At 39.6% G+C, this 26,527-nt stretch overlaps 1 protein-coding gene across 4 annotated transcripts in view; it reads right to left on the bottom strand.

The window, feature by feature from the left end:
• Positions 1 to 26,527, bottom strand: part of LOC133631050 (insulin-like growth factor 1 receptor) — a 135,439-nt gene that overhangs the window by 20,943 nt on the left and 87,969 nt on the right. For 3 of the 4 annotated variants that reach the window (XM_062023055.1, XM_062023064.1, XM_062023072.1), the window contains exons 3-11: positions 22,369 to 22,672; positions 20,190 to 20,326; positions 19,636 to 19,780; positions 13,434 to 13,642; positions 10,729 to 10,855; positions 10,426 to 10,661; positions 5,821 to 5,988; positions 5,540 to 5,747; positions 2,517 to 3,039 (exon numbers count right to left, since the gene is read on the bottom strand). In XM_062023055.1, coding sequence (XP_061879039.1) covers positions 2,517 to 3,039; positions 5,540 to 5,747; positions 5,821 to 5,988; positions 10,426 to 10,661; positions 10,729 to 10,855; positions 13,434 to 13,642; positions 19,636 to 19,780; positions 20,190 to 20,326; positions 22,369 to 22,672 — 2,057 coding nt within the window. The remainder of the gene's footprint in view (positions 1 to 2,516; positions 3,040 to 5,539; positions 5,748 to 5,820; positions 5,989 to 10,425; positions 10,662 to 10,728; positions 10,856 to 13,433; positions 13,643 to 19,635; positions 19,781 to 20,189; positions 20,327 to 22,368; positions 22,673 to 26,527) is intronic. The other variant, XM_062023081.1, reaches the window with a different exon arrangement.

The following is a 26,527-nucleotide window of genomic DNA, read 5'->3' as shown; positions in this document are numbered from 1 at the left end:
TGCTCTATCTCAGAGACCATGTTCGCATATTTAAAGTTTCAAGCACCACATGCGGTCCGGATTTTATTTTTATTACATACACTCATTATAAAAAATTATAAAGCTCTCAATTTACCGGTCGATCTACGTTCCCATCCTCACCTATGGTCATGAGCTTTGGGTTATGACCGAAAGAACAAGACCACGGGTACAAGCGGCCGAAATGTGTTTCCTCCGCCGGGTGGCGGGGCTCTCCCTTAGAGATAGGGTGAGAAGCTCTGCCATCCGGGAGGAGCTCAAAGTAAAGCCACTGCTCCTCCACATCGAGAGGAGCCAGATGAGGTCGTTCGGGCATCTGGTCAGGATGCCACCCGAACGCCTCCCTAGGGAGGTGTTTAGGGCACGTCCGACCGGTAGGAGGCCACGGGGAAGACCCAGGACACGTTGGGAAGACTATGTCTCCCGGCTGGCCTGGGAACGCCTCGGGATCCCCCGGGAGGAGCTGGACGAAGTGGCTGGGGAGAGGGAAGTCTGGGCTTCCCTGCTTAGGCTGCTGCCCCCGCGAACCGACCTCGGATAAGCGGAAGAAGATGGATGGATGGATGGATGGATGGCACTCATTATACAGAGTATTCTCAAACTCTGGTAAGGGGCTCCATTCGGTGGTACGCCAAAGATTTGATTCATTATTTAAAGTAAAGTGTTTTATTTTCCTATATTGAAACCCAGTGTTTCTGTTCAAACTGTGTGTAATGTTACAGTGGACAAAAATATAAGATATACTTGTTAAATAAAACCTCTGCCTTGTTTTAATGAATATTTAGGCCTACTACGCAACTGTATTTTAATGTTGGTCATTATGGTGGTACTTGGAGAACCAAGTGTTTTCTGAGGGGGTACTTGGTGATAAGAGTTTGAGAACTACTGCATTATACGATTAATCAAAGCAACGGAACATACCGTATTTTTCGAACTATATAAATCCTTTAATTTTCTCAAAACTCGACAGTGCGCCTTATAACTCGGTGCGCCTAATGTACGGAATGATTCTGGTTGTGCTTACCGACCTTGGAGCAGTTTTATTTGGTACATGGCGAAATGGTAGTCACACAAAAGAGATATGTGTAGACTGCAATATGACGCCAGTAAAAAACACCAAAACTTTAAATGTTCCATTGAAAATATAGAACATTGCACACGGCACTCAAAAATCTGTCAAAATGTTTTAGTACGACTTTGAAGCCGCACCGCTTGATGGATTGTCGGCCCATTACGGCTACCGTAGTCAGAGATACAAGTATTACTATGGTGTGTGTATAAGGACCGCAAAATGGCACCCATTAGCAGACATTATCTGGCATTTTGTTTCGCAATATTATGCAAAACCAACTTTTCCTACCTTTTGGTACCTGCTGATGTGTATTTGAGATCTGCGTAAGTCCTGAAAATTTGCGCACGTCCGCCACTGTAGTCGGTGCCGATGTCGTAGTCCATAAGCTTCTTCTTTTTCTCTATCTTCTTGTTATGGGACATTCATCCTCCGCTGTTGCCAATTCTAATATAAAGTAGTTCTAAATGGTAAATGGTAAATGGGTTGTACTTGTATAGCGCTTTTCTACCTTTTTAAGAAACGCAAAGCGCTTTGACGCTATTTCCACATTCACCCATACACACACACATTCACACACTGATGGCGGGAGCTGCCATGCAAGGCGCTAGCCAGGACCCATCAGGAGCAAGGGTGAAGTGTCTTGCTCAAAGACACAACGGACGTGACTAGGATGGTAGAAGGTGGGGATTGAACCAGTAACCCTCAGATTGCTGGCACGGCCACTCTCCCAACTTCGCCACGCCGTCTAACTTATATCTCGCTATGGAAGCGCTAAAAACTACCAGTGTAGTGGGTTTACATTATTCACCCAAGGCACTTTAGTTATTAGAGAGTTCAGGTCGGATGTTTTTTCACGGGACACATTTCTAGCGTTGTTGTTGCACTAGTGAGCCACGGATGAGAAGATGCTGCTCCGTTATTGATTGAAGTAAAGTCTGAATGTCATTAAAACAGTTAGCTCCATCTTTTGACACTTCAACTCCCTTGCACGCTACAACAAAATGACGGGGAGAAGACGCTGTCGAAGGTGAGCCACGTAAATAAAACCGCCCACAAAACGGCGACTGTCAGAAAGCGGTTGAAGATGATCTGTAAAACATAATCTATGCAACATTTTGACCAAAGAACCACCATTACATGTTATGTAGACCACAAGGAAGTGTTTTACATTTAGACAAAAAATCATAATATGACTCCTTTAATGCACCTTATAATCCGGTGCGCCTTTTGTATGAAAATAGACCTGAATAGACCCGCTCATCAAAAGATCAAAAATAGACCATTCATCGGCAGTGCGCCTTAGAATCCGGTGCGCTACGGTCCAGAAAATACGGTAAATCAAAGCTTTTTTCAAACAAATTAATCGATTAAATTGTTCCAGTGTCCTTTGGCTGTTTGGTTTCACTTCAAGGAGAAACGTCCTTACCTCAGAACCCAGTTTGAACTTGATCTCGTACATGAGGATGAGGCCGTTGGGGTGAGACGGTTCCGGCCAGCGCAGGAACACAAAGTCCTCGTGGCCCTCCCAGGTCACCGGGCCTGGAATGTCATCTGCCTTTTCTGGGCAGATGGTGAAAAAGAGCGAGAGACTATCAGCAGCGTCATCAGGCTGAAGACAAACACATGTGAGCCGGTTCCACAAACCTGCAGGCTTGGTTCTGGAAAAGACAAACTCAGCGGCGCTGCAGCGCTGCACCTGGCTGTTGCAGGCGTGGACGTCGATGCGGTAAACGGTGAACGGCTGCAGGCCGAAAATCTGCAGCTCGCGCTCGGTCACCGCACGCTCCAGGAACTCGAGCTCGCGCTCCGTCTGGTCCGACTCCACGCCGCTGCTGTTGACCGCGGCCTGCAGGGGAGGAGTGGTGCTGCTGTTGCCGTGCGGCCGGTGCCGGCGAGAGTGGGTGGCGTTGGCGATGCTGAACAGATCTCGGCGGCGACGATCCGGTGGCCTGGAAAAAAAAAAGGGACGCGTGGAAAACACTTCAAAAGATGTTTTGGAAAAAAGTCATTAGAAATCTACGGGGAGAAAAAAAGCGCATCACAGGTCTGTTGCTGGTTATTGTCAGGCCTACGCTGAGTGGAAAACAAGAAAGGACATCTTTCTTGGATCCATGTTGATGTCAGAGATGCTGGAAAGCTCACTCAAGACGTCCAGTGTGTGTGTGTGTGTGTGTGTGTGTGTGTGTGTGTGTGTGTGTGTGTGTGTGTGTGTGTGTGTGTGTGTGTGTGTGTGTGTGTGTGTGTGAGTCATCTGCTTGTTTTCATTGCTTTCTGGACTGCCTTCCAGCCTTGGGGGGTACAACTAGTGAGCATATTGTAAATAGAATTACTGAGCAGATCCAGTCATTTTGTGGCAAGTGAACTTTGACCAACAAACATAAAATCTGTTTGCCTTTGGGAGCTTTTTTCCACTAAGCCGTACGTTTGCACTGCCAGAAGCTCTAAAGGGGACTGAGGTAACACTTGTTGCCACAATATGCCAGTGGTGAGGTGGCGCTCGAGAAAATATTGACGGCGATTGTTGATCGAGGCAAAATAGAGTGCACTGCTTGGCTGCAACCAGCAGAGGCGCTGTCCATCCAGTCACAAATAGCTTGTGGTGTGACGTCGGATAAAATGATCTTTATTGCTATTGACTATCTAAAGGGACAATGAGGGCAGCGCTGCAGCAAGTTGGAGACTATGGAGTTTTGAAGCACTTGGGACCTCGGGTAACTAGAAACTACAAAACTAGTACATGTCATAGTCCCTGGTAATACCTGCTTTTGGCAGTAGAAATGCTCCAAACAGGAAAAGAGCTGAACTGAGTAGGTACTGTGCAGAGGAAAAGGTTCTAAAGTGGTTTAGTACCTTGATTCAATTTTAACGAGTTGAGCTCCAATTGTCCACAGTGAAGAGACCAATTTTATCCAAGAGCAGCTGCAGCAAACTGGAGACTGTGTAGCAGTTACCTGTTTTTGTAACTGGTTGTATATGCTTTTGTTGTAGTACCTGCTTTTGTAACTGACAGTACCTGCTTTTGTAGCTGACAGTACCTGCTTTTGTAACCGATAGTACCTGCTTTTGTAACTGACAGTACCTGCTTTTGGAGCTGATAGTACCTGCTTTTGGAACTCACAGTACCTGCTTTTGGAACTCATAGTACCTGCTTTTGGAACTCATAATACCTGCTTTTGAAACTAATAGTACCTGCTTTTGTAACTGATAGTACCTGCTTTTGTAACTGATAGTACCTGCTTTTGTAACTGCTACTACCTACTTTTGTCATCGATAGTTTTTGTAACTGAGAGTACCTGCTTTTGTAGCTGACAGTACCTGCTTTTGTAACCGATAATAGTACCTGCTTTTGTAACTGATAGTACCTGCTTTTGTAACGATAGTACCTGCTTTTGTAACTCATAGTACCTGCTTTTGGAACTCATAGTACTTGCTTTTGAAACTGATGGTACTTGCTTTTGAAGCTGATGGTACCTGCTTTTGTAACTGGTAGTACCTGCTTTTGGTGCTAATGGTGTCTGTTTTTGAAACTGATGGTGCCTGCTTTTGAAACTGATAGTACCTACTTTTGTAACTGATAGTACCTACTTTTGTAACTGATAGTACTTGCTTTTGTAATCTATGGTACTTGCTTTTGTAACTGATAGTACCTGCTTTTGTAACTGATAGTACCTGCTTTTGTAACTGATAGTACCTGCTTTTGTAACAGATAGTACCTGCTTTTGTAACTCATAGTACTTGCTTTTGAAACTCACAGTACTTGCTTTTGAAACTGATAGTACTTGCTTTTGAAACTGATGGTACCTGCTTTCGTAACTGGTAGTACCTGCTTTTGGTGCTAATGGTAACTGTTTTTGAAACTGATGGTGCCTGCTTTTGAAACTGATAGTACCTACTTTTGTAACTGATAGTACTTGCTTTTGTAACCTATGGTACTTGCTTTTGTAACCGATAGTACCTGCTTTTGTAACCGATAGTACCTGCTTTTGTAATTGATAGCTGCTTTCGTAACTGGTAGTACCTGCTTTTGGTGCTAATGGTGCCTGTTTTTGAAACTGATGGTGCCTGCTTTTGAAACTGATAGTACCTACTTTTGTAACTGATAGTACTTGCTTTTGTAACCTATGGTACTTGCTTTTGTAACCGATAGTACCTGCTTTTGTAACCGATAGTACCTGCTTTTGTAATTGATAGTACCTGCATTTGTAACTGATACTACCTTCTTTTGTCATTGATAGTACCTTCTTTTGTAACCGATAGTACCTGCTTTTGTAACTGATAGTACCTGCTTTTGTAACTGACAGTACCTGCTGTTGTAACTGATAGTTCTGGCAACAGTGCAAATGCAGCATTAGCGAGTAGAATCAGACTAAGTGGATACCGTGCAGTGGAAAAGGGTCGGCAGGTGTAACCAGGTGCCCGTTCAAACGTCCAATGAAACAAGAAGCTTACCTTGGTGTGAAGATAGAGTTGTGCAAGAAGTTCTCAAAGACTTTCCGGTAGGAGGCATCCGCGGCCTCAGCTTCCTGGTCTTCCAGTGACATTGGGCAAGGGCAGCAGTGGCCTTTATCTGCGCCGTCGGTGTCCACCTTTGTGGGTTTGGTGTCTTCCTCCTGGTCTCCCACGCCGACAGCTGCAATCCTTACAGGGATCTTCAGCTCTGCGCAGGGCAAGGTTAATTTGTTCAAGATGGAATTTTGAGCGGTGTTTAGCATGTGACGCGAGTACAATACCTTTGGAGCAGTAGTTGTGCTGGTACAGTTCTCGGTCTTCGGCCTGCTGCTGCCAGCGGACCAGGTAGTAGGTTTGGTTGCCGTTGGGGGAGAGAGGGGGCATCCAGCGCACCACCAGCTGGGTGGAGGAGTTAGAGTAGGCTCGCACGTCCTGAGGCATGGAGGGTGCTGGGAGACAGACAAAAGTCTACATGGGTTCCCAGTCTGGCAGGTCTTTGCCGATTAACACCTGCTTCTCAGAACTGATGGAGTCCAGAAGAACGCAGACCTCCACCAAGGCCTAACAGTCCGAATTTGGATCAATTCATTGTAGGCCTGTTCCATATGGCAACATTTAATGGTTTCCTCCTTGGCACCAAAATCTAACACTCCACATAGTCGTGTGGAAAGATTTTTTTTTTTTGTCTTATACTGCTAATAAACAATAATATTTCTGCCTTAGTTAAGTTTTATACATACAGTTAAAGGCCTACTGAAATGAAATTTTCTTATTCAAACGGGGATAGCAGGTCCATTCTATGTGTCATACTTGATCATTTGAAAGGATTTAGTAGAGAACATCGACGATAAAGTTCGCAACTTTTGGTCGCTTATAAAAAAGCCTTGCCTGTACCAGAAGTAGCGTGACTTCACAGGTTGTTGAGCTCCTCACATCTGCACATTGTTTACAATCATTCCCACCAGCAGCGAGAACGATTTGAACCGAGAAAGCGACGATTACCCCATTAATTTGAGCGAGGATGAAAGATTCGTGGATGAGGATAGTGAGAGTGAAGGATTAGAGGGCAGTGGAAGCTATTCAGATAGGGAAGATGCTGTGAGAGGCGGGTGGGACCTGATATTCAGCTGGGAATTACTAAACCAGTAAATAAACACAAGACATATATATATACTCTATTAGCCACAACACAACCAGGCTTATATTTATTAACATGCCACAAATTAATCCGCATAACAAACACCTCCCCCCTTCCGTCCATATAACCCACCAATACAACTCAAACACCCGCACAACACACTCAATCCCACAGCCCAAAGTACCGTTCACCTCCGTAAAGTTCACACAGCACATATATTTCCCCAAAGTTACGTACGTGACATGCACATAGCGGCACCACGTACGGGCAAGCGATCAAATGTTTGGAAGCCAAAGCTGTACTCACGGTAGCGCGTCTGCTATCCAACTCAAAGTCCTCCTGGTTGTGTTGCAGTAGCCAGCCGCTAATACACCGATCCCACCTACAGCTTTCTTCTTTGCTGTCTTCATTGTTCATTAAACAAATTGCAAAAGATTCACCAACACAGATGTCCAGAATACTGTGGAATTTTGCGATGAAAACAGACGACTTAATAGCTGGCCACAATGGTGTCCCAATATGTCCGCACAATCCGTGACGTCACGAGCAAACGTCATCATACCGAGTTGTTTTCAGCAGAATATTTTGCGGGAAATTTAAAATTGCACTTTACTAATCTAACCCGGCCGTATTGGCATGTGTTGCAATGTTAAGATTTCATCATTGATATATAAACTATCAGACTGCGTGGTCGGTAGTAGTGGGTTTCAGTAAGCCTTTAAGCATTGTAGAAAAAAATAATAATAAATATATATATATATATATATATATATATAATTTGTATAAATTAGAAAAAATTACAATAAATTACAAGTAAATGGAATTTTTTGGTTTAAATATATGTATTCACCCAAATTTAAGACTCGTCTTAAATTCAGGATACAGACATTTACACATGCAAACCAGTAGGTGGCGCCAAACAACTAGTCTCCAAGCAAGTCGAGCTTTTCGTCCCATCTCTCACACAAACAGGCACTCACGCACAGAAAAGTGACCTGAAGAAAGGCATCTGCGACATAGACCTGCTCGAAAAAAAGTGTCTCAAAGGTTGACGCATGTTTGAAAACCACAGAGTTGTGATGCTAATTTGAAGATAGTAGTTGTTAATGAGGCTGAGTCATCAAACAATAGGGGAATATGAAAACCTTATTTTATTAATTGCGATCGAGTAATTTTTTTTACACTGAAACTAAAATATTTTTGTCTTAGTATAATTCTAGAACTGGCTCCTAATTTGGATCAATACGGAAATGACTTTTACATGGAGGAGAGGCAACCTGACTCTCGCCAGATCCTTGTAGTTGGCTGAGCTCCACACATGGATCTGGGACTTCTCAATAGGAGATGTATTTCAGAAGGCGGGGCCTTGTAAAAAAATCATTGTATGTGATTGGATAAACCACTTGTCCGTTGTCTTGAATGACGTGCTACTTCAACCACTCAAATCGAAATCAACCCGTGACACTGATGAGAGCGACGCTGGGAAATCCAAAACAGAACAGCCGACATATTGGATAACGACAGAGCGAAAAGTTCTCTGTTCATCTTTTAAAGAATTAATATTCGATAGATTCAACAAAACAGTTGCAATAGCAGATTCAATGTCAGCACACAACTCCTCGCTGCGTGCCGCCATTGTTGTTTAAATTAAACAGTCGCTTCGGCGCTACGTCACATCGATGAAATACCGCCCGGCGATCCTGATTGGTTCATTATTTTTTTCTATCTTGAAGGAGTTTGCATTGCCCTCGATCCCAGATCCTTGTGTGGAGCTCAGCGAACTACAAGGACCTAGCGAGAGTCAGGTCAGAGGAGAGGGTCCCTTTCAAAAAATAATGCAGGAATGTGGAACCCCAACTTCACTATTCAGTTCTGTGTAGGGGATTCAAAAACAAGTATTGGCTTGCGTATAAACTGTTCGATATAAAAGCTCTGATACAAGCAGTTTTGCAGCACATTTATTTTTGCAAAGGACAACAGCCTCTAAATGTCTCCAATAAGCACACATGGTTGGTCCTCCCCTGTGTTGCAAGTTTTGTGGATTCTATATAATATGTTTATATGTGCTTATGGCTATTGAGTTTTGTTTTTTTCTTGGCCTCAGTCTGGACCCGCTTCCTGGGAGCCCTGTCTGAGACCGAACCTTTTTTTTAACTCATGTATGGAAAGGGATTGTGCTGAAAATCTGAATTTCCAGTCAGGGAATAATAAAGTAAACGAATAACGAACTAACGTACAAACGAACACATTTTTCTTCTATTTTAGTTAAGTCATTTACAAAAGGTAAGTAAACTTGGTAGGCTTTATGCTACTGGCAGCTACACAACAACTAAGCACACAAAAGCACACGAGCTAGACATACGTAATGCATAGGGATGTTCCAATTAAGAGTTTAATGCTGCCAATGAGTGATATCGGCCGATACCAATACTAATCACATGTATTAACAGTACATGTTTCACTTTATGTATCGTGAATGCTATTAACAATATCAACACATTTTTTAATCTACTTCCTTATTCTCTTGTATTACATACAATTGTCTGAGCAAAACAGTACACTATAACTAAACAAAAGCAAAAACTACTTATTTAAACCATTTGGTTTTTGCTGTCAGAGTCCTCCCGTGTACAGGGACTTGTTCCCTGAGTTTAGTTAGCGGTTAGCTTAGCTATTAGCATGCCTGCACCTGGTTTTCTTTGCCTCTGGTGTAGAAAATATTCAACCTTGTCCTAATACTTCATAATGATACTTGATAATGACACTTAAGATACTAAGAAATTATTTAAAAAATATATATATATATATTGATGTAATGGAGGTTATTATTAATTGTTTAGGGGAGCGGCTGCACACTGTGTATGGATACACATAATTAGCTGCTAGCGGCTTGTCAGCCAGACAGGATCAGCGTTCAGGATCGGCATCAAAAGCCATTAATCTGCAACAGTACATTACGAAAATCGTCCGGTACCGCTCAGTGGCCGATTGATCGGCACATTCTAAGTAATAAGTGTCCAGAATTGAAAAATATTACATTACTCTAAAACACAACATTTGTCAATATAAACAAGTGTCAAATAATTATATTACTTACACATACAAAGTCTCCAAGGCCGAAGCGCATTATAAAGTATCCAGTAACAAACGTGTCCGCATCATTCAACTTACATGAGCTTAACTAAATGAATTATTGTGGCTTCTAGGTGTCGCCAAAACAATTCCCACTCCACCTCAGCTTGAAGACAGCATAAGTCCATTCCAGATAGGTAATAGATGGGTTATTGTTTTCCATACCAACCATTGCTCTCTATGTGAGCAAAGTATGTATGTACAGTAGGAAGGGGGTTTATATGGCCCCATTTGTCACGGTTTACCTGACACATGAAATGTGAAAAATTGGGGGGGTGCACTATCCACTTTAGCCGCCAGATAGCAGCAGAGTGTTGAATACCGGTATGTTAAATTGTGTTTTGTGGCAATTCCAACTTTGACCCCAGCGTCAGTTGCTATGTAGAGTGGCGCTTTCCATCATTTTTAGCAGACTGCATTGCAGAATAATTCAACCCCCTTCTTCCTCTCACGTGAGATTCACCAAGGAATGAGGCCATATGAATCCCTTCCCTACTTTATGATTCGCGCTGATACTGTATATCCGATCAATATTCAATATCGGTATCGTATCGAAAATAAAAAAGTTATGTGGAACACTGAAATGACCTTTGACCCACAGAGCCATGAAGTTTACCTGAGGGGCTGGTGCGGATGTAGACCACCTTGCTCTTGGCGCTGGGCACCTGCTTGTCATCCACCATGAGCGTGATGGCCTTGACGAACACGGCGTACTGCGTCCACGGCTTCAGGCCGGACAGCAGCACGCCGGGGTCCGAGTCCCTGTCCTGGTGCAGCTCCACGTCCACCATGTTCCAGCTGTTGGAGCCGCAGCCGTCCTGGCCCTCGAACTCGGTGATGTTCTGGTAAGGCCTGGTGAGGGACACACGGGTGTGGTCAATGAATTGTTGTGGGAAGACGACGGCGAGTGGGAACCTACGCCTCTTTGTAGTAGAGGATGAAACTGATGAGGTCTCTGTAGTCTCGAGGGCGGTAGCGCTGCCAGGTCAGCTTGATCCTGGTGCTGCTGGTCAGGTTGGACTTGAACTGCAGGATGGTGCTCTCGCCTGGCAGGACAAGGACAGCTACTTAACAGGTCCCAAATGGGAAAATTCATTTCTTTTGTGTATTTCAACGGCTCTATGAGAGAAGAGGCGCTTCATGAGAAATGAGGGCATGAGTTACTACATAATGAGAAACATACTTAATATAAAACGCTGTTTCATTTACTTTCCTTTTCTTTCACAAACTGCCATCAGAAATGTCATTAATTTTGGAAACATAATTAAAGGGAAAATGTTGACCAAAAATAACAGAAGTCATGTTTTCCTGCTTCAGTGTATTGACGTGCAACTACATCATAGTCTTACGCAATGCACTTTTCTTTTTGTACTCACACTGTACATGTGAGGAATAAAGACATAATGAAAAGCCACGAGATGAGTAGGGACGTGATGAAAAATGGCATAATGAAAAATGAGGTCATGAAAAACGAGGCCATGAGAAAAGACGTAATGAGAAACGACAATGAGAAATGACATAAGAAACGACGTAATGAGAAATGAGGAAAAAAAGAGAAATAAAAAAAATGTAATGAAAAACATCATTAGAAACATTGTTATGAGAAAAACGAGGTGATGAAAAATTACATGATGAAAAATGAGAAAAGACAATGAGAAATGACATGATGGGGAAACATGTAATGAGAAAATATGTTTTGAGAAACGACGTAATAAGAAATGAGAAAAGATGAGAAATGAGAAAAGACATGATGGGAAACATGTAATGAGAAAATATGTTTTGAGAAACGACGTACTAAGAAATGAGAAAAGACGAGAAATGAGAAAAGACGTAATGAGAAACATGAGAAACATGTTAATGAGAAAAACGAGGTGATGAAAAATGACATGATGAGAAATGAGAAAAGACAATGAGAAATGACATGATGGGAAACATGTAATGAGAAAATATGTTTTGAGAAACAACGTAATAAGAAATGAGAAAAGATGAGAAATGAGAAAAGACATGATGGGAAACATGTAATGAGAAAATATGTTTTGAGAGACGACGTAATAAGAATTGAAAAAAGACGAGAAATGAGAAAAGACGTAATGAGAAACATGTTAATGAGAAAAACGAGGTGATGAAAAATGACATGATGACAAATGACAAAAGACAATGACAAATGATGTGATGGGAAACAACGTAATGAGAAAAGATGTTTTGAGAAATGACGTGATGAGAAACGAAGTAATGAGAAATGAGAAAAGACGAGAAATTATTAAAGACGTAATGAGAAACATGAGAAACATCGTAATGAGAAAAACGAGGTGAAGAAAAATGACATGATGAGGAATGAGAAATGACGTGATGGGAAACAACAATGAGAATTTTTTTTTGAGAAATGACGTGAGGAGAAATGACGTGAGGAGAAACGACGTGATGAGAAACGATGTGATGAGAAACGACGTAATGAGAAACGACGTAATGAGAAACGACGTAATGAGAAACGACGTAATGAGAAACGACGTAATGAGAAATGAGAAAAGACGTAATGAGAAACATTGTAATGAAAAAAACGAGGGACTTAAAAATTACATGGCAAATGAGAAAAGAATGAGAAATGAGGTAAGAGAGAAACAGTAATGAGAAACAATATAATGAGATATCACGTGATGAGAAACAACATAAGTAATGAGGTGATGAGAAAAGACATAATGAGAAATGAGGTAATGAGAAACAAGGTAATGAAAAATGAAGTAATGAGATAAGACGTAATGAGAAACGAGGTCATTTAGAAACGAGGTATTGAGAAAAGATGTAATGAGAAAAGACTCGATGAGAAACAACCTCAAGAGAAACAACCTGATGAGAAACGAAGTAATGAAAAATTATGTAATGCGAAACAATGTAATGAGAAGACGTAATGAGAATCGATGTAATGAAAAACGGCATAATGAGAAATGACGTCATGAAAAACGAGGTAATGGGAAATTACGTAATGAGAAACAACGTGAGGATAAAACAGCTAATGAGAGACGAGGTACTGAGAAATAACGTGATAAAAAACGACAATGAGAAATGAGATACGACGTATTGAGAAATGACATAGTGGGAAACATGCGTAAGATGAAACGTTTCTTATCACGTTGTTTCTCATTATGTCAGCAAGCTAGATGAGACGTGGGCGCTGTTCAAATGTGAGCATAATGTTAGCATTGTAGCTCACACAGCTATGCTAATGTTGCTAACGTCTGAATCGTCCTGTTCCATTGCCTCGTATCTGGTCGTGTCATTATGTCGGCTAGCTAGATGAGACGTGGGCGCTGTAAGTGTCAGTGAATATGCTAACCTAGCATGACGCCGCTGTTACAATGTGAGCGTAATGTTAGCATTGTAGCTCACACAGCTATGCTAATGTTGCTAATGTCTGAATCGTCCTGTTCCATTCCCTGATGTTACCTTGTTATGTGATAAAGGGGTTGGACCAGTGCAAAGTTGCAGTCTAAATGTAAAAATCAACATGGCCAGTACAGACACCTCTTTAGCATTAAAGCTACAGACACAAACGGTAGCAGTCTAACATCAATGAAACTACAAGTCCCAGGCAGGTTTTGCAACAATTTGACAGATTTTGAACCGTACAGCTGGCTCGGTCGCCGTTGTTGCGGTAATCGCTCTCGTCGAAGCGCTCCCGGATGCCCGTCTTCTCCCACATCTTCTGGATCTCGGACACGCACAGCTTGGGGTTGGCGCGGAAGAAGAGCTTCCCGGTCCTGATGGTGAGGTTGTGCTGCTTCCAGTCCCACAGATACTGGAGCTGCTGGTTGTCGAAGGCGGAGAAGGCGTACATGCTGCGAGGGATGGAGAAGGGAGGGGAGGGGTGAGTCACGTCTATCTGGGGATGCCATGCTAATTGAAGTGGAAGTAATAGAGAGCATATGCGAGGAGCTTTCTTTTGCCTCTGTGGCAGGCGACACATCTTGGTCACATTAGATCGCTCACAAAGGAATATCTGAGAAAAACATCACTGAATGAATAAATCATGGCAAGCCTTTAAATGGAGTCTTGATTGGTAATAGAGATCCACCGCCAGCAGTCCTTGTATGAGTACACTTGCCAATTGGCCTGGGGTGACCTCACCATTCAATTACAATACAGGGGCTACCATTCCATTATAAATGGATTATTTATACATCTTTACTTATTAGATTGTTGTGTGAATGCTTTTCCACACCAAAATTATTCTATTTATTAAACTCCTTCTTCTTCTCCAGATTTTGGCGTGCTCTACCTTCCACATTTGTCATCCGATTCAAACCGTTCCAAGTTCAAACTGTTCAGCCTATTCGGGAATCGTGGGCTTTCCCTTGAAAAATTCCCAGATTTCCCAGAATTCCAGGTTTTCCGGGACATTTTTCCCATTCAATATTAATTGGCCATTTTTCAAACTTTCACCATTTCCACATTTTTCTAACTATTCATACCATTCCATCTTCAACACATTCCACCATTCTGGAAATTCAAACTACCCTTTTTCCAAGTTCAAAAAAATTCTAGGATTTTCCAGAATTCTTGGTTTTCCAAAGCCCCATTTCCACCCTTTTTTCTGGCGACTACTCCTTCCTTCCATATTTTTCAACACATTTTAACCATTCCAGCATCAAAACATTCCTCGTAATTATGACAAAAAACAAAGTTGTTTTGTGCACTGGAAAAACTTCCGGTTTTCCCAAAATTCCAGAAATTCCGTAATACCATTTCTCAATTCAACATGTTACTACTTCAACATTTTTCGACCGATTTTAATAATTTAAACACCAATCATTTCAAGTCATTCAAGTTTTTTTTTTTACCTTTTTCAAAAAAATTCCTGCTTTACCTGAAATTCCCAATTTTTGGGGAAATTCCCATTGAAACCAATGGCACATTTTTCTAGGTTCCACAATTCCCACATTTGTCATCCGATTCAAAGCGTTCCAACTTCAAACAATTCAGCCTATTCAGGAATCGCAGGCTTTCCCATGATAAATTAAAAACATTCCCAGATTTCCCAGAATTCCAGGTTTTCCGGGACATTTTTCCCATTTAAAATGAATTGGCCATTTTTCAAACTTTCACCATTTCCACATTTTTCAACTTATTCATACCATTCCACCTTCAACACATTCCACCATTCTGGAAATTCAAACTAGCCTTTTTCCAAGTTGAAAAAATTCCAGGATTTTCCAGAATTCCTGGTTTTCCAAAGCCCTACTTCCACCCTTTTTTCTGGCAACTACTCCTTCCACATTTTTCAACGCATTTCAACCGTTCCACCGTCAAAACATTCCTCTTAATTAGGACAAAAAAAAACAAAGTTGTTTTTTGAACTAGAAAAATTCTCGGTTTTCCCGAAAGTCCAGGAATTCCGTAATACCACTTCTCAACTCAACATGTTACTCCCACAACATGTTACCAACTCATTCAGATCATTCAAGTTTTTTTTTACTTTTTTCAAAAAAATTCCCGCTTTCTCCGAAATTCCCAATTTTTTTTAAAATTCCCATTGAAATCAATGGGACATTCTTCAAAGTTCCACAATTCCCACATTTATCATCCGATTCAAACCGTTCCAACTTCAAACTGTTCGGGGTTTCCCTTGACGAATTACAAAAATTCCCAGATTTCCTGGTTTTACGGTACATTTTTCCCATTCAATATCAATAGGCCATTTTTTCAAACTTTCACCATTTCATGTGAATTATGTATATATATATATATATATATATATATATATATATATATATATATATATATATATATATATATATATATATATATATATATATAAATATATATATATATATATATATATATATATATATATATATATATATATATATATATATATATATATATATATATATATGTGCATATATATATATATGTGTGCATATATATATATATATATATATATATATATATATATATATATATATATATATATATATATATATATATATATATATATATATATATATATATATATATATATATATATATATATATATAGACCACCCTCTGTTGCAGCCTTCATCCGCCTTCAGTGCCGTTGTGACATGCAGTGTCATCCTCCGCCACTTCCACCGTTGAGGTCTTTGAAATGCTATTCAACCCATAGCTGGTACCCTGACAGGTACTACCACCCCGGGTCAGAGTGGACCTTGGAGCAATGATGACTGAGGGGTAACTCCACCTTCCCCAAAACTCCAGAACTCCCGAACTGAAGCCTCATCACCGGATGCAGTTTTGAGTCATACCCAGGACATATATATATATATATATATACATATATACATACATATATATATATATATATATATATATACACACATATATTCTAGCTGCAAATGTCTGGTTTTTGGTGCAATATCTACATAGGTGTATAGAGGCCCATTTCCAGCAACTATCACTCCAGTGTTCTAATGGTACAATGTGTTTGCTCATTGGCTTAGAAGGCTAATTGATGATTAGAAAACCCTTGTGCAATCATGTTCCACACATCTGAAAACAGTTTAGCTCGTTACAGAAGCTACAAAACTGACCTTCCTTTGAGCAGATTGAGTTTCTGGAGCATCACATTTGTGGGGTCAATTAAACGCTCAAAATGGCCAGAAAAAGAGAACTTTCATCTGAAACTCGACAGTCTATTCTTGTTCTTAGAAATGAAGGCTATTCCACAAAATTGTTTGGGTGACCCCAAACTTTTGAACGGTAGTGTACATATATATACTTATATGCAGTACATACACACATATATACACACACCGCTGCTGCCCACTGCTCCCCCAAGGGTGATGGGTCAAATGAAGAGAATCATTTCGCCACACCTAGTGTGTGTGTGACAATCATTGGCACTTTAACTTTAACTTAATCAATACATATATACAGCATATATACAGTATATATATATATATATATATATATATATATATATATATATATATATATATATATATATATATATATATATATATATATATATACATATATATACATATACACATATACATATATACATATACACATACATATATATACACATACACATACACATATAAACATATATATGTGTGTTTATATACAGTCGTGGTCAAAAGTTTACATACACTTGTAAAGAACATAATGTCATGGCTGTCTTGAGTTTCCAATAATTTAAAACTCTTATTTTTTTGTGATAGAGTGATTGGAGCACATACTTGTTGGTCACAAAAAACCTTCATTAAGTTTGGTTCCTTTATGAATTTATTATGGGTCTACTGAAAATGTGACCTATTCTGCTGGGTCCAAAGTATACATACAGCAATGTTAATATTTAGTTACATGTCCCTTGGCAAGTTTCACTGCAATAAGGCGCTTTTGGTAGCCATGCACAACCTTCTGGCAAACTTCTGGTTGAATTTTTGACCACTCCTCTTGACAAAATTGGTGCAGTTTAGAGCTGCAGCTATCGAATATGTTAGTAATTGAGTATTCTATCGAATATCCTGATCGATTAATCGAAGATTTTTTTCAGATCTGTGCTGAGTTCCTTTGACTTTCCCATTGTCGCGTTTGTCTAATGACTGCATCACATGAGTGGTTTCAGGTGTGGTCAATCATAATCACTCACATGAAGTTAAGAGGCCATGCAATGAAGCTAATTTGACTTGATTGTAACTTTTCTACATCACCAAAAATTGATAATGTATGTTGCTGTATGTATACTTTTGACCCAGCAGATTTGGTCACATTTTCAGTAGACCCATAATAAATTCATAAAAGAACCAAACTTTATGAATGTTTTTTGTGACAAACAAGTATGTGCTCCAATCACTCTATCACAAAAAAATAAGAGTTGTAGAAATGAATGGAAACTCAAGACAGCCATGACATTATGTCCTTCACAAGTACAACTTTTGACCATGACTGTATATGTGTGTGTATATATATATAGAACACTAGATACATGAGAACTGTATCAGCCTGCTAAATGATAAAATAAATAAATGTCCTAACTTGACGAGCAGGCATCCTTGATTTCATTTGCTTGCCTTCTAAAACCACAGAATGTTCAGACACTTTGGCCCCAGTTGTGTGTTGTCCATCTACTCATTCACATCTACGGCTGAAAGTGTTGCGGCCCTGTAACGTACTAACAAATCTGATTACAAATACATTGAACCCCGATTGTTGACTGAATTTACATTAATGCAAAGAAGAAAGCATCTCAGGACACCGCCGTGTGTCCTAAGAAGTCAGCGGAAAAAAACAAAAAACACCTTCAGAGGATTGTGATTTGGTGCAACCATAAATCGTGACAGCTTTCCCGCTCATTAGCGGACAAGATTCGGATCACTTTTGTCACCATTAATAATTGAGTGCGAAGAAGAACAAAGAAAACTGGACCCAGAGAGAAGGGGATGGGAAGGGTGGTGTTTTTATGTTACACTGGGTACCACCCAGACATACAAGAATGACTGCAATGTGGAGTCCTGGGACAGCGAGATTCCTGTGAACTCAAGGAGAAAGACAGGGAGGAGGAGGAGGAGGAGGATGTTTTTCTCCACTGTTAGATAGTTTGCTGGATTACTTTTTTACATTTAGCACTCATGGTTACTTCATCAGATTAAAGTTTCACTTTTTAACACTTTTCGGCGCAGATAAGCAAGACAAATCCCAAAAGCAACATTGAACTTTTAGTTTTACAGGGAATCGTGCAAATAGAAATAATATGTGCCAGGGTCAAACAGTTGCCATCAGCCAACCGTTAACAACTGTACAGTTACAATGTTTTAAAGTAACATTTTAAAATCTATGTAAAATGAGTAAAAGGGCCAAACAAATGTAAAAACATGTTAACTTCTGTTAAAATGAGTACAAAACATGTTTTACTTCAACTTTTAAACATTCTGAACAGCCACACATTTAAGTGTAAACAGAGTTAACCCCTGGTAATATTACTAGGTAACAATAAAACATTTTTTTTACCCTTTTAAAGGGTGCTATTATGCAAAAAAACAACTTTTCTTACACCAAAACAGGTATTTGGGATCCCCACAAGTCCAGAAATTGTTACCCCTAATAAATAGTATAATAGTATTATTAATGTTATTATTATTATTGATAATAAAAACAACAATAATAATAAAATAAAATAAAATAAATAATAATAGCTAAAATAATAAATACTAAATACAAAATAAACAATAATAATACAATAAATATTAACCTAATAATAAATCAACCATATATCCTATTTATAAAACAATTTTGCCTTCTTCCAAACAGGCTCCAAACAAGCCGTTTGGAATTTGAAACATCAGTGACATATTTTGCGTTATTTACGAGGGCTGTGAATCTTTGGGCACTACACGATTCGATTCTTGGGGGTCACGATTCGATTCAGAATCGACTCTCTAATCAAAATGATTCTTAATTCAAAATCAATACTTTTTAATACCATGGGGGGCCAGTTCTATGATTAACTCCAATCCTATGATTAACTCCAATCCTATTTTCAATAGGTCATAATAAATAAAAAAAGAATTATTGATATCGACTGCTATAAAAACACTTATATTGTGATAGCATTTTCAGCCATATCGCCCTGCCTTAGCACAGATTACAGTAAATCTCCATTTTAAAAATAATATATAAAAAAAAGTGAGAAGCAGGAAGTTGTCTGCATCCGTTTGGAGGAAAAAATGCATTTCTAAAAAAAAAAATGCTTTAAAATGTTGGTCATTTTGTGAATTTCACAGCTTTTAGAGTCTCCCTGTACTTGTATACATGAAATGCAGAGAAGTGTGCTATGGAGTCTTACTCATCTAGAAGTTCCTCGCCATCGATGTATCGTAGGCTGCGGAGGAAGGCCAGCGAGCTGAGAGTGTGCGAGTGTCTGATCTTCACGTAGCCCGTCACTCTCTGGATCAAACCTGTGAAACTCTCCAGCTCTGCCACCATGTTGTCTGAAGGCGACACAATAGAAAAACCTCACTTTGCATCTCTTTTGCATTTTTCACTAAATCCCAATGCTGACTTTCTATTTCTATCATTTTTTTCATTTTTGCACAGGTGCAGGAAATGATACTGTTCCCAGACTTTCCAAGGCTCTGGTCTAGACTAGCTCTGACATCACAGTGGATTGTAAAACTGTTTTGGTCGCCCATGTTTAGACTATTCCAGAGCCACGGTGGTATATTTGAACCCAGGCTCGCTCGTTCTCTCCTTTATACGATCTTCTCCAGGCTGCACACACCTTCACTTTGTCTCTTTTATGTGCCGCGTTCTGCATCTCGCCGTCTATGCTGCATGGTTTTTACAACGGTGTATGTCATTTAGTCGTGTCTGCCGTGCGTTGCGGCGCCGCATACTTACGGCCTCTGCGGATGTTGATATGCAGGTTGCCTTTGATAACCGTGCAGCCTTTCAGGGACTGAGCGGCGTCCATGGAGTCGATGACCTTCTCCTCGCACACTTTATCGCACAGGCCGTCGCAGGCTGTGCAGGACATGCTGCAGACCAGACACAAGGATGACAGACTAAACTTATGGTGCCTGCTATCACATATTCATTTAAACTCATATCATATTTACCCTGAAAATGTCTTAGTAGTACCTCCATTTACAAACGCCACATTTTACGAATGTTTTCATTCACGAACAACAGACCATATAAAGTCCACTCAATCCCCTCATTGTGTGACTGATCAATCTCCAGTGCACATTGTTTGTGTGCTTTTTACGTGTTTTATTAAAGCATTTTTAAGAGTTTTGTATGAAATAAATAGTTATCTATCACCTCCTTGTTGTATTTGTATATTGTTCTTAGGGTAATTTTGTATTTGCTATTTCAATGTGTATTTTACTTCTGTTTTAAATGTTATTTTTTAGTCTGTCCTTTGCCTCCATTTCTTTGTGGTGTACAGCCCTTTGTTCTTCAACTGTGGTTGTTTTTAAAGGGCTTTATAAATAAAGTTGGTAGGGTATGGTATGGTATTTGTTTGATATAGAGTGGTGTTGGACAATATAGACGATATATATCAGCAAAAAACTTTTTACACTTTTATACTAAAATAAATACACCTACAACTTATTAAATAAAGATAAAGAAAAAAACTACTGGCAGCGGTAAAGTTTAGATCCATGAAGGTAAGAAGAAAGTGAATGAATGTTTATAACTGAATACATTTACATATGCAAAAAATATGTTTTCTTTTGTATTATTTTTTTAATGAATTAAGTAATGTTTATGACAACCTTTTTTCCAAAACACAACATAGAATGTGAGATATAACAGGATAATGCATACATTTATCATTTGTTTTCACACTACCCCAAAAATTTACTGCGGGACCCCATTTTTATGACTTGATGGGGTCCCTGGGATCCCATTTTGAAAATTCCTAGCGCCAACACTGATGGTGTATCGGTGCGTGCAAAACAGCAGCAGGTGGCTGTGGCCTGCGGGCCGCTTCTAATACTAATATATAGAGATGTCCGATAATATCGGGCTGCCGATATTATCGGCCGATAAATGCTTTAAAATGTAATATCGGAAATTATCGGTATCGGTTTCAAAAAATAAAATTCATGACTTTTTAAAACGCCGCTGTACGGTGTGGTACACGGACGTAGGGAGAAGTACAGAGCGCCAATAAATCTTAAAGGCACTGCCTATGCGTGCCGACCCAATCACATAATACCTACGGCTTTTCACACACACAAGTGAATGCAATCATACTTGGTCAACAGCCATACAGGTCACACTGAGGGTCGCCGTATAAACAACTTTAACACTGTTACAAATATGCGCCACACTGTGAACCCACACCAAACAAGAATGACAAACACATTTCGGGAGAACATCCGCACCGTAACACAACATAAACACAACATAACAAATACCCAGAACCCCTTGCAGCACTAACTCTTCCGGGACGCTACACTATACACCCCCCGCTCTCAGGGAGAGCATGTCCCAAATTCCAAGCTGCTGTTTTGAGGCATGTTAAAAAAAAATAATGCACTTTGTGACTTCAATAATAAATATGGCAGTGCCATGTTGGCATTTTTTTCCATAACTTGAGTTGATTTATTTTGGAAAACCTTGTTACATTGTTTAATGCTTCCACAACAAAATTATGCATAATAATGTGTTAATTCCACGACTGTATATATCGGTATCGGAATCGGTAATTAACAGTTGGACAATATCGGAATATCGACAAAATAGCCATTATCGGACATCTCTACTAATCAAACATCATCCAGGTGCCATAGATAATTCATTCGCGGGCCTTGACTTTGACACATAGGTTATAGATGAATTTGCTTCAATATACAAACTTTTTTATTTACGAACCCTGTTAAAGAACCAATTAATTGTTAATTGGGCTTCCACTGTATTCTACTTTCAGTGGAAATCAGTTATTGATTTTGCAAATATTATTATCAATGTATTGTTCTTATAAAACAAATGGTGGTAACCCGTTTCTTATACGCCCCACTTTTTAACAAAAATGTTTCCCCCACCGAAATGCAGCTTTCAGGCTCACCTGTCGAGCGAGGGCCGCGTGTACCCAGAGGGACACTCGGTCATGCACTCTCCCTCGTGGATGACGAAGCTGTCGTAGTCGGGCAGGTGGACCTTGGAGCAGACCTCGGCGCTGATGCAACGCCAGCCCTCAAACTTGTAGGTGCCGGCGGGGCAGTCGGCAACACAGCGGCCCTGGTGGTAGTAGTGCACGCACGTGGCGCAGGCTGTGTCGTCTCCCGGGACGCTGCAGCTGCCCAGGCACTGAGGGTGGCAGCACTCGCCCCCCGTCGTGCACGCCCGCCGCTCACACTTCTGCGGGCACTCTGATGGTGAGAAGACAAGAGAAAAGTTAAATAGCGACACAGACAAAGTCGTATGTAAAAGGATGCTACACGTGTATGAGATCAGAGGAACATTAGGACATACAGACAACATTTATGTTTTTAAATTTGGGATTTTATTTCGTCTTCACCAAAAACTTGATTTTTCTGGCCATCTTTATCCATTATTTATTTTTTTTCCCCCACATTTAAAACACAATTATTTTCACAGAGGACACAAGATTAAAGACAACCTTTAAAACATTAGGGGTGCACGGTGAATACTGTGTTGTAGGTGGGTTAGGGTGAGCAAATCAAGTGCTCCTTTTCCCCCGTTAACTCATAAACTTTCCCTGAGCTCATTTTAAACAAATATGGCGTCCATCGTGTGGGGTTTCTTCACTGATTCAGAGGAAGACATTCTGCCTGCTTTTTGCCCCAAATGTTCTACGACTATTTCGCATGTGGGGAAAAAACCCAAGATATTTTTTCTCAGTGCTGATACTGATTATCGGTAGTCAAGAAGGCTGATAACTGATACTTGGAGCCGATATTCATTTTCAGTAAAAGTTAGCTAAACATGAGCAGTATAGGTCAGGCCAGTGGTTCTTAAACTTTTTTCACCAGGTACCACCTCAGAAAAAACTTAGCTCTCCAAGTACCACCAAAATTGGCCAACATTATAATACAGTAGTGCAGCATGCCTAAGTACTCATTAAAAACAAGGTTTTATTCAACAAATATATCAAACATGTTGGGCTATTGTAACTTTCCACACAGTTTGAACAGTAAAATGTTTGAATATAGGAAAATAAAACACTGTACTTTAATCAAATGATTCTTTGTCGTACCACTAGGTGGAGCCCACGTACCATAGTTTTAGAATTACTGAGTTAAGCAACAACTGGACGAGGCTTAAAGTAGTTTAAAAAAATATATTTTTTTGTAGAAAACATCGGACCAGTAGCGACTAACTGGACGAGGTTTTAAGTAGTTTAAAACATTTTTTTTTTTTGTAGAAAACATCGGACTAGTAGCAACAATGTTTTATGTGGCGCTAATATTGTGGTTAATTTAGCACCACAAACATCAGGAGATTTTTAAAAAAAAACTTTATTACCTGTGTCTAAAAGGGGGCATCGACATTTGCATTTCAAAATATGGGAAATCTCCTGGGAAAATTAGTAAAAATATGGGATTTCTCTACATCACAATAACTCGCCATTTACTCAATTTCATAATTTTTTTTAACAGTTTATGGATTTATATATATATATATATATATATATATATATATATATATATATATATATATATATATATATATATATATATATATATATATATATATATGACAATCTCTAGCTTCGACGCATTAAACCTAATCCAGTGTTTCCCATAAACTGCCAAGATACCTGTGGCGGTGGGGGCGTGGCTATGGGCGTGGTCACCATGACATCATCGAGTAATTTGCATAATTTACTACAATGATTTGATTTTCTCTAAAAAGGCTAAAAAAATGTATACTTACTAATTAATAATAACAGTTTTGTTTTAAACGTCCATCCATCCATCCATCCATCCATTTTACAATATAATTACAACACTTTATGTACATATTTATATACAGATTTGAACAATAAGTTATTCACTGAAATATATTTATTAATTGTGGTTCTTACAAAAAATATATCTTATAAAATATAAAAGCTAAAATGTCTCAAAGCTCTGCCCCTTTAATTAGTGCATACTAAATAATTAATCTTTAGCCTACTACTACAACCATATTATTTACCAGCAACATAAAGTGAAACAGAGGCAGAGGTGTCCTGCCACAGTCAGTAACAAATAAACAGAAAACAGTAGTGGTGGTAGATAGACACAGAGCTTCATCAAACATCTGATCCACTGAACAAAGAGCTCCAAAAATCTTGAACTTTAGACTGCCATCAGTTTTACTCCCTACACTTAACCATGTGTTTCCTACTGCCTGCAGACTTTGCACCCTTTGTTATATACACATGTTGTGTTTCTAATATAAATACATTTAATAAAGTCAAATACAAATAAGGCAACAAGAGAAGTATCCTACACTTCTCTTTTGTAAAGTAAATCTGAACAGCCAATATGGGCATCTACATCAACTATATGATTTTCCTGAGAAGCTGGAGAGGACACAAAAAAAAAAGAAGTAATTATTTTTTTTATTTGTGGCGGACGTAATTCTTTTGTGGCGGGCCGCCACAAATAAATGAATGTGTGGGAAACCCTGTAATCATCCACCTGAAATGCCAGGATTTTTACAGCAGTGTTTTAAAAGTCTACGACAGGGCTATTCAACTGGCGGCCCAGGGGCCAAATCCGGCCCGGAAATGACACTAGCAGCTTGAAGCCTGAAGCGACTGTCAGAAAGCGGCTTGAAGATGATCTGTAAAACATAATCCATGCAACATTTTGACCAAAGAACCACCATTACATGTTATGTAGACCACAAGGAAGTGTTTTCAATATAGAATTTTCTTTTTAAAATGTGACCCCTTTAATGCACTCTATAATCCGCCTTTTGTATGAAAATAGACCTGAATAGACCCGCTCATTGGCAGTGCACCTTATAATCCGGTGCGCCCTATGGTCCGTAAAATACAGTAGTTGACTTGTTAGCATCGGTTTTTAAGAACGGAAGAAACCTTTGCCAGAACCGTAAATCAGTCTTTAATTTGTATTACAAATGACAGACCTTAACGTATGCCCACCTGCTGGATTTCTATGTACCGGTATCCTTCACTGCAAAAATAATCAAATAAAGCGCCAGAAAGTGCAAAAACTATTCCGTTCATCTCACAACAAAGTTTGATAGAAAGTAATTTTTGATGAAAATATAGGCTAGGTAGGATTCTTGCTGGCTGAGTTAGCGCTTTCTGAGATCGGCACAGAGCCACAGAACTACAAGCATCCCCGCTGAGAGCACAAATTGCTCAATCTGGTGTAATAACTAGGGGGGTCTCTCCCGGGGGCCTCCCAGTAAGAGCACTACAACTGAATCTACAGTAGTTTTGTACGCTACATCACATTCAACCTGGCAGAAGCCTTGAGTTTTAAAACAAAAAGAAGCTGAAAGTGTGAGGGAGACTTTTGAGATGTTCTGATTGAGAACTACCACAAAACCAATGGCGAAAGTGAGGACGAGGAGCGAAGAAATGCGAACTGCTGATGAGGTCATGCACCAGTGTCAGCCAGGGGTGGCCTGTGTTTAAACAGGACTCCAAGTGAAGTCATGTGACGTGATGATGTAGTGTTTGAGGGACGCTGCTTGATGCAACACACGCTGCCTTTCTTTTGATTCATTTATTTTAAATTATCGGGAAATGTTACTTTGTTACACAGATGGGGAAAACCAGAACCTTGAACACATAGTATTGGGTCCAAGGCAGTGTTCACAACCATAGCTAGGCCGTCAATGTGTTATAAATACAACAGTTCTCTTAAATAACAGTTAAGTCCAGAGTTTCCCCGAGATTGCCAAGGGGCGTGGTTATGGGCGTGGTCATCATGACACCGTTGTATAACTTGCATAATTTGCTATGATATGACTTTCTTTCAAAAGGCTCAAAAAGGTATGCAGAACGTACATTTAAAACAAATCTGTGTTATTAATTAGTATTAACATATATGTTCATATTACATCGTTTTGCTATATTTTCAGTTGTTGCTGCTTTTTGCACAATGAGAATTGTTCAAGTGTCAAGAGACTTTTAGTGACTTTTTATTAAAAACAACTAGCAAGAAATCTAGCATCTTTTTGTGATCGCAGTCTTCGGATATATCTGGGATATAGTAAATGGGTTATACTTGTATAGC

The sequence above is a fragment of the Entelurus aequoreus genome, linkage group LG02 (genome assembly GCF_033978785.1).
Source record: "Entelurus aequoreus isolate RoL-2023_Sb linkage group LG02, RoL_Eaeq_v1.1, whole genome shotgun sequence".
Classification (NCBI taxonomy): domain Eukaryota; kingdom Metazoa; phylum Chordata; class Actinopteri; order Syngnathiformes; family Syngnathidae; genus Entelurus; species Entelurus aequoreus.
The sequence above is the reverse complement of the archived record's forward strand: the minus strand, read 5'-3'. Positions and strand labels throughout refer to the sequence as shown.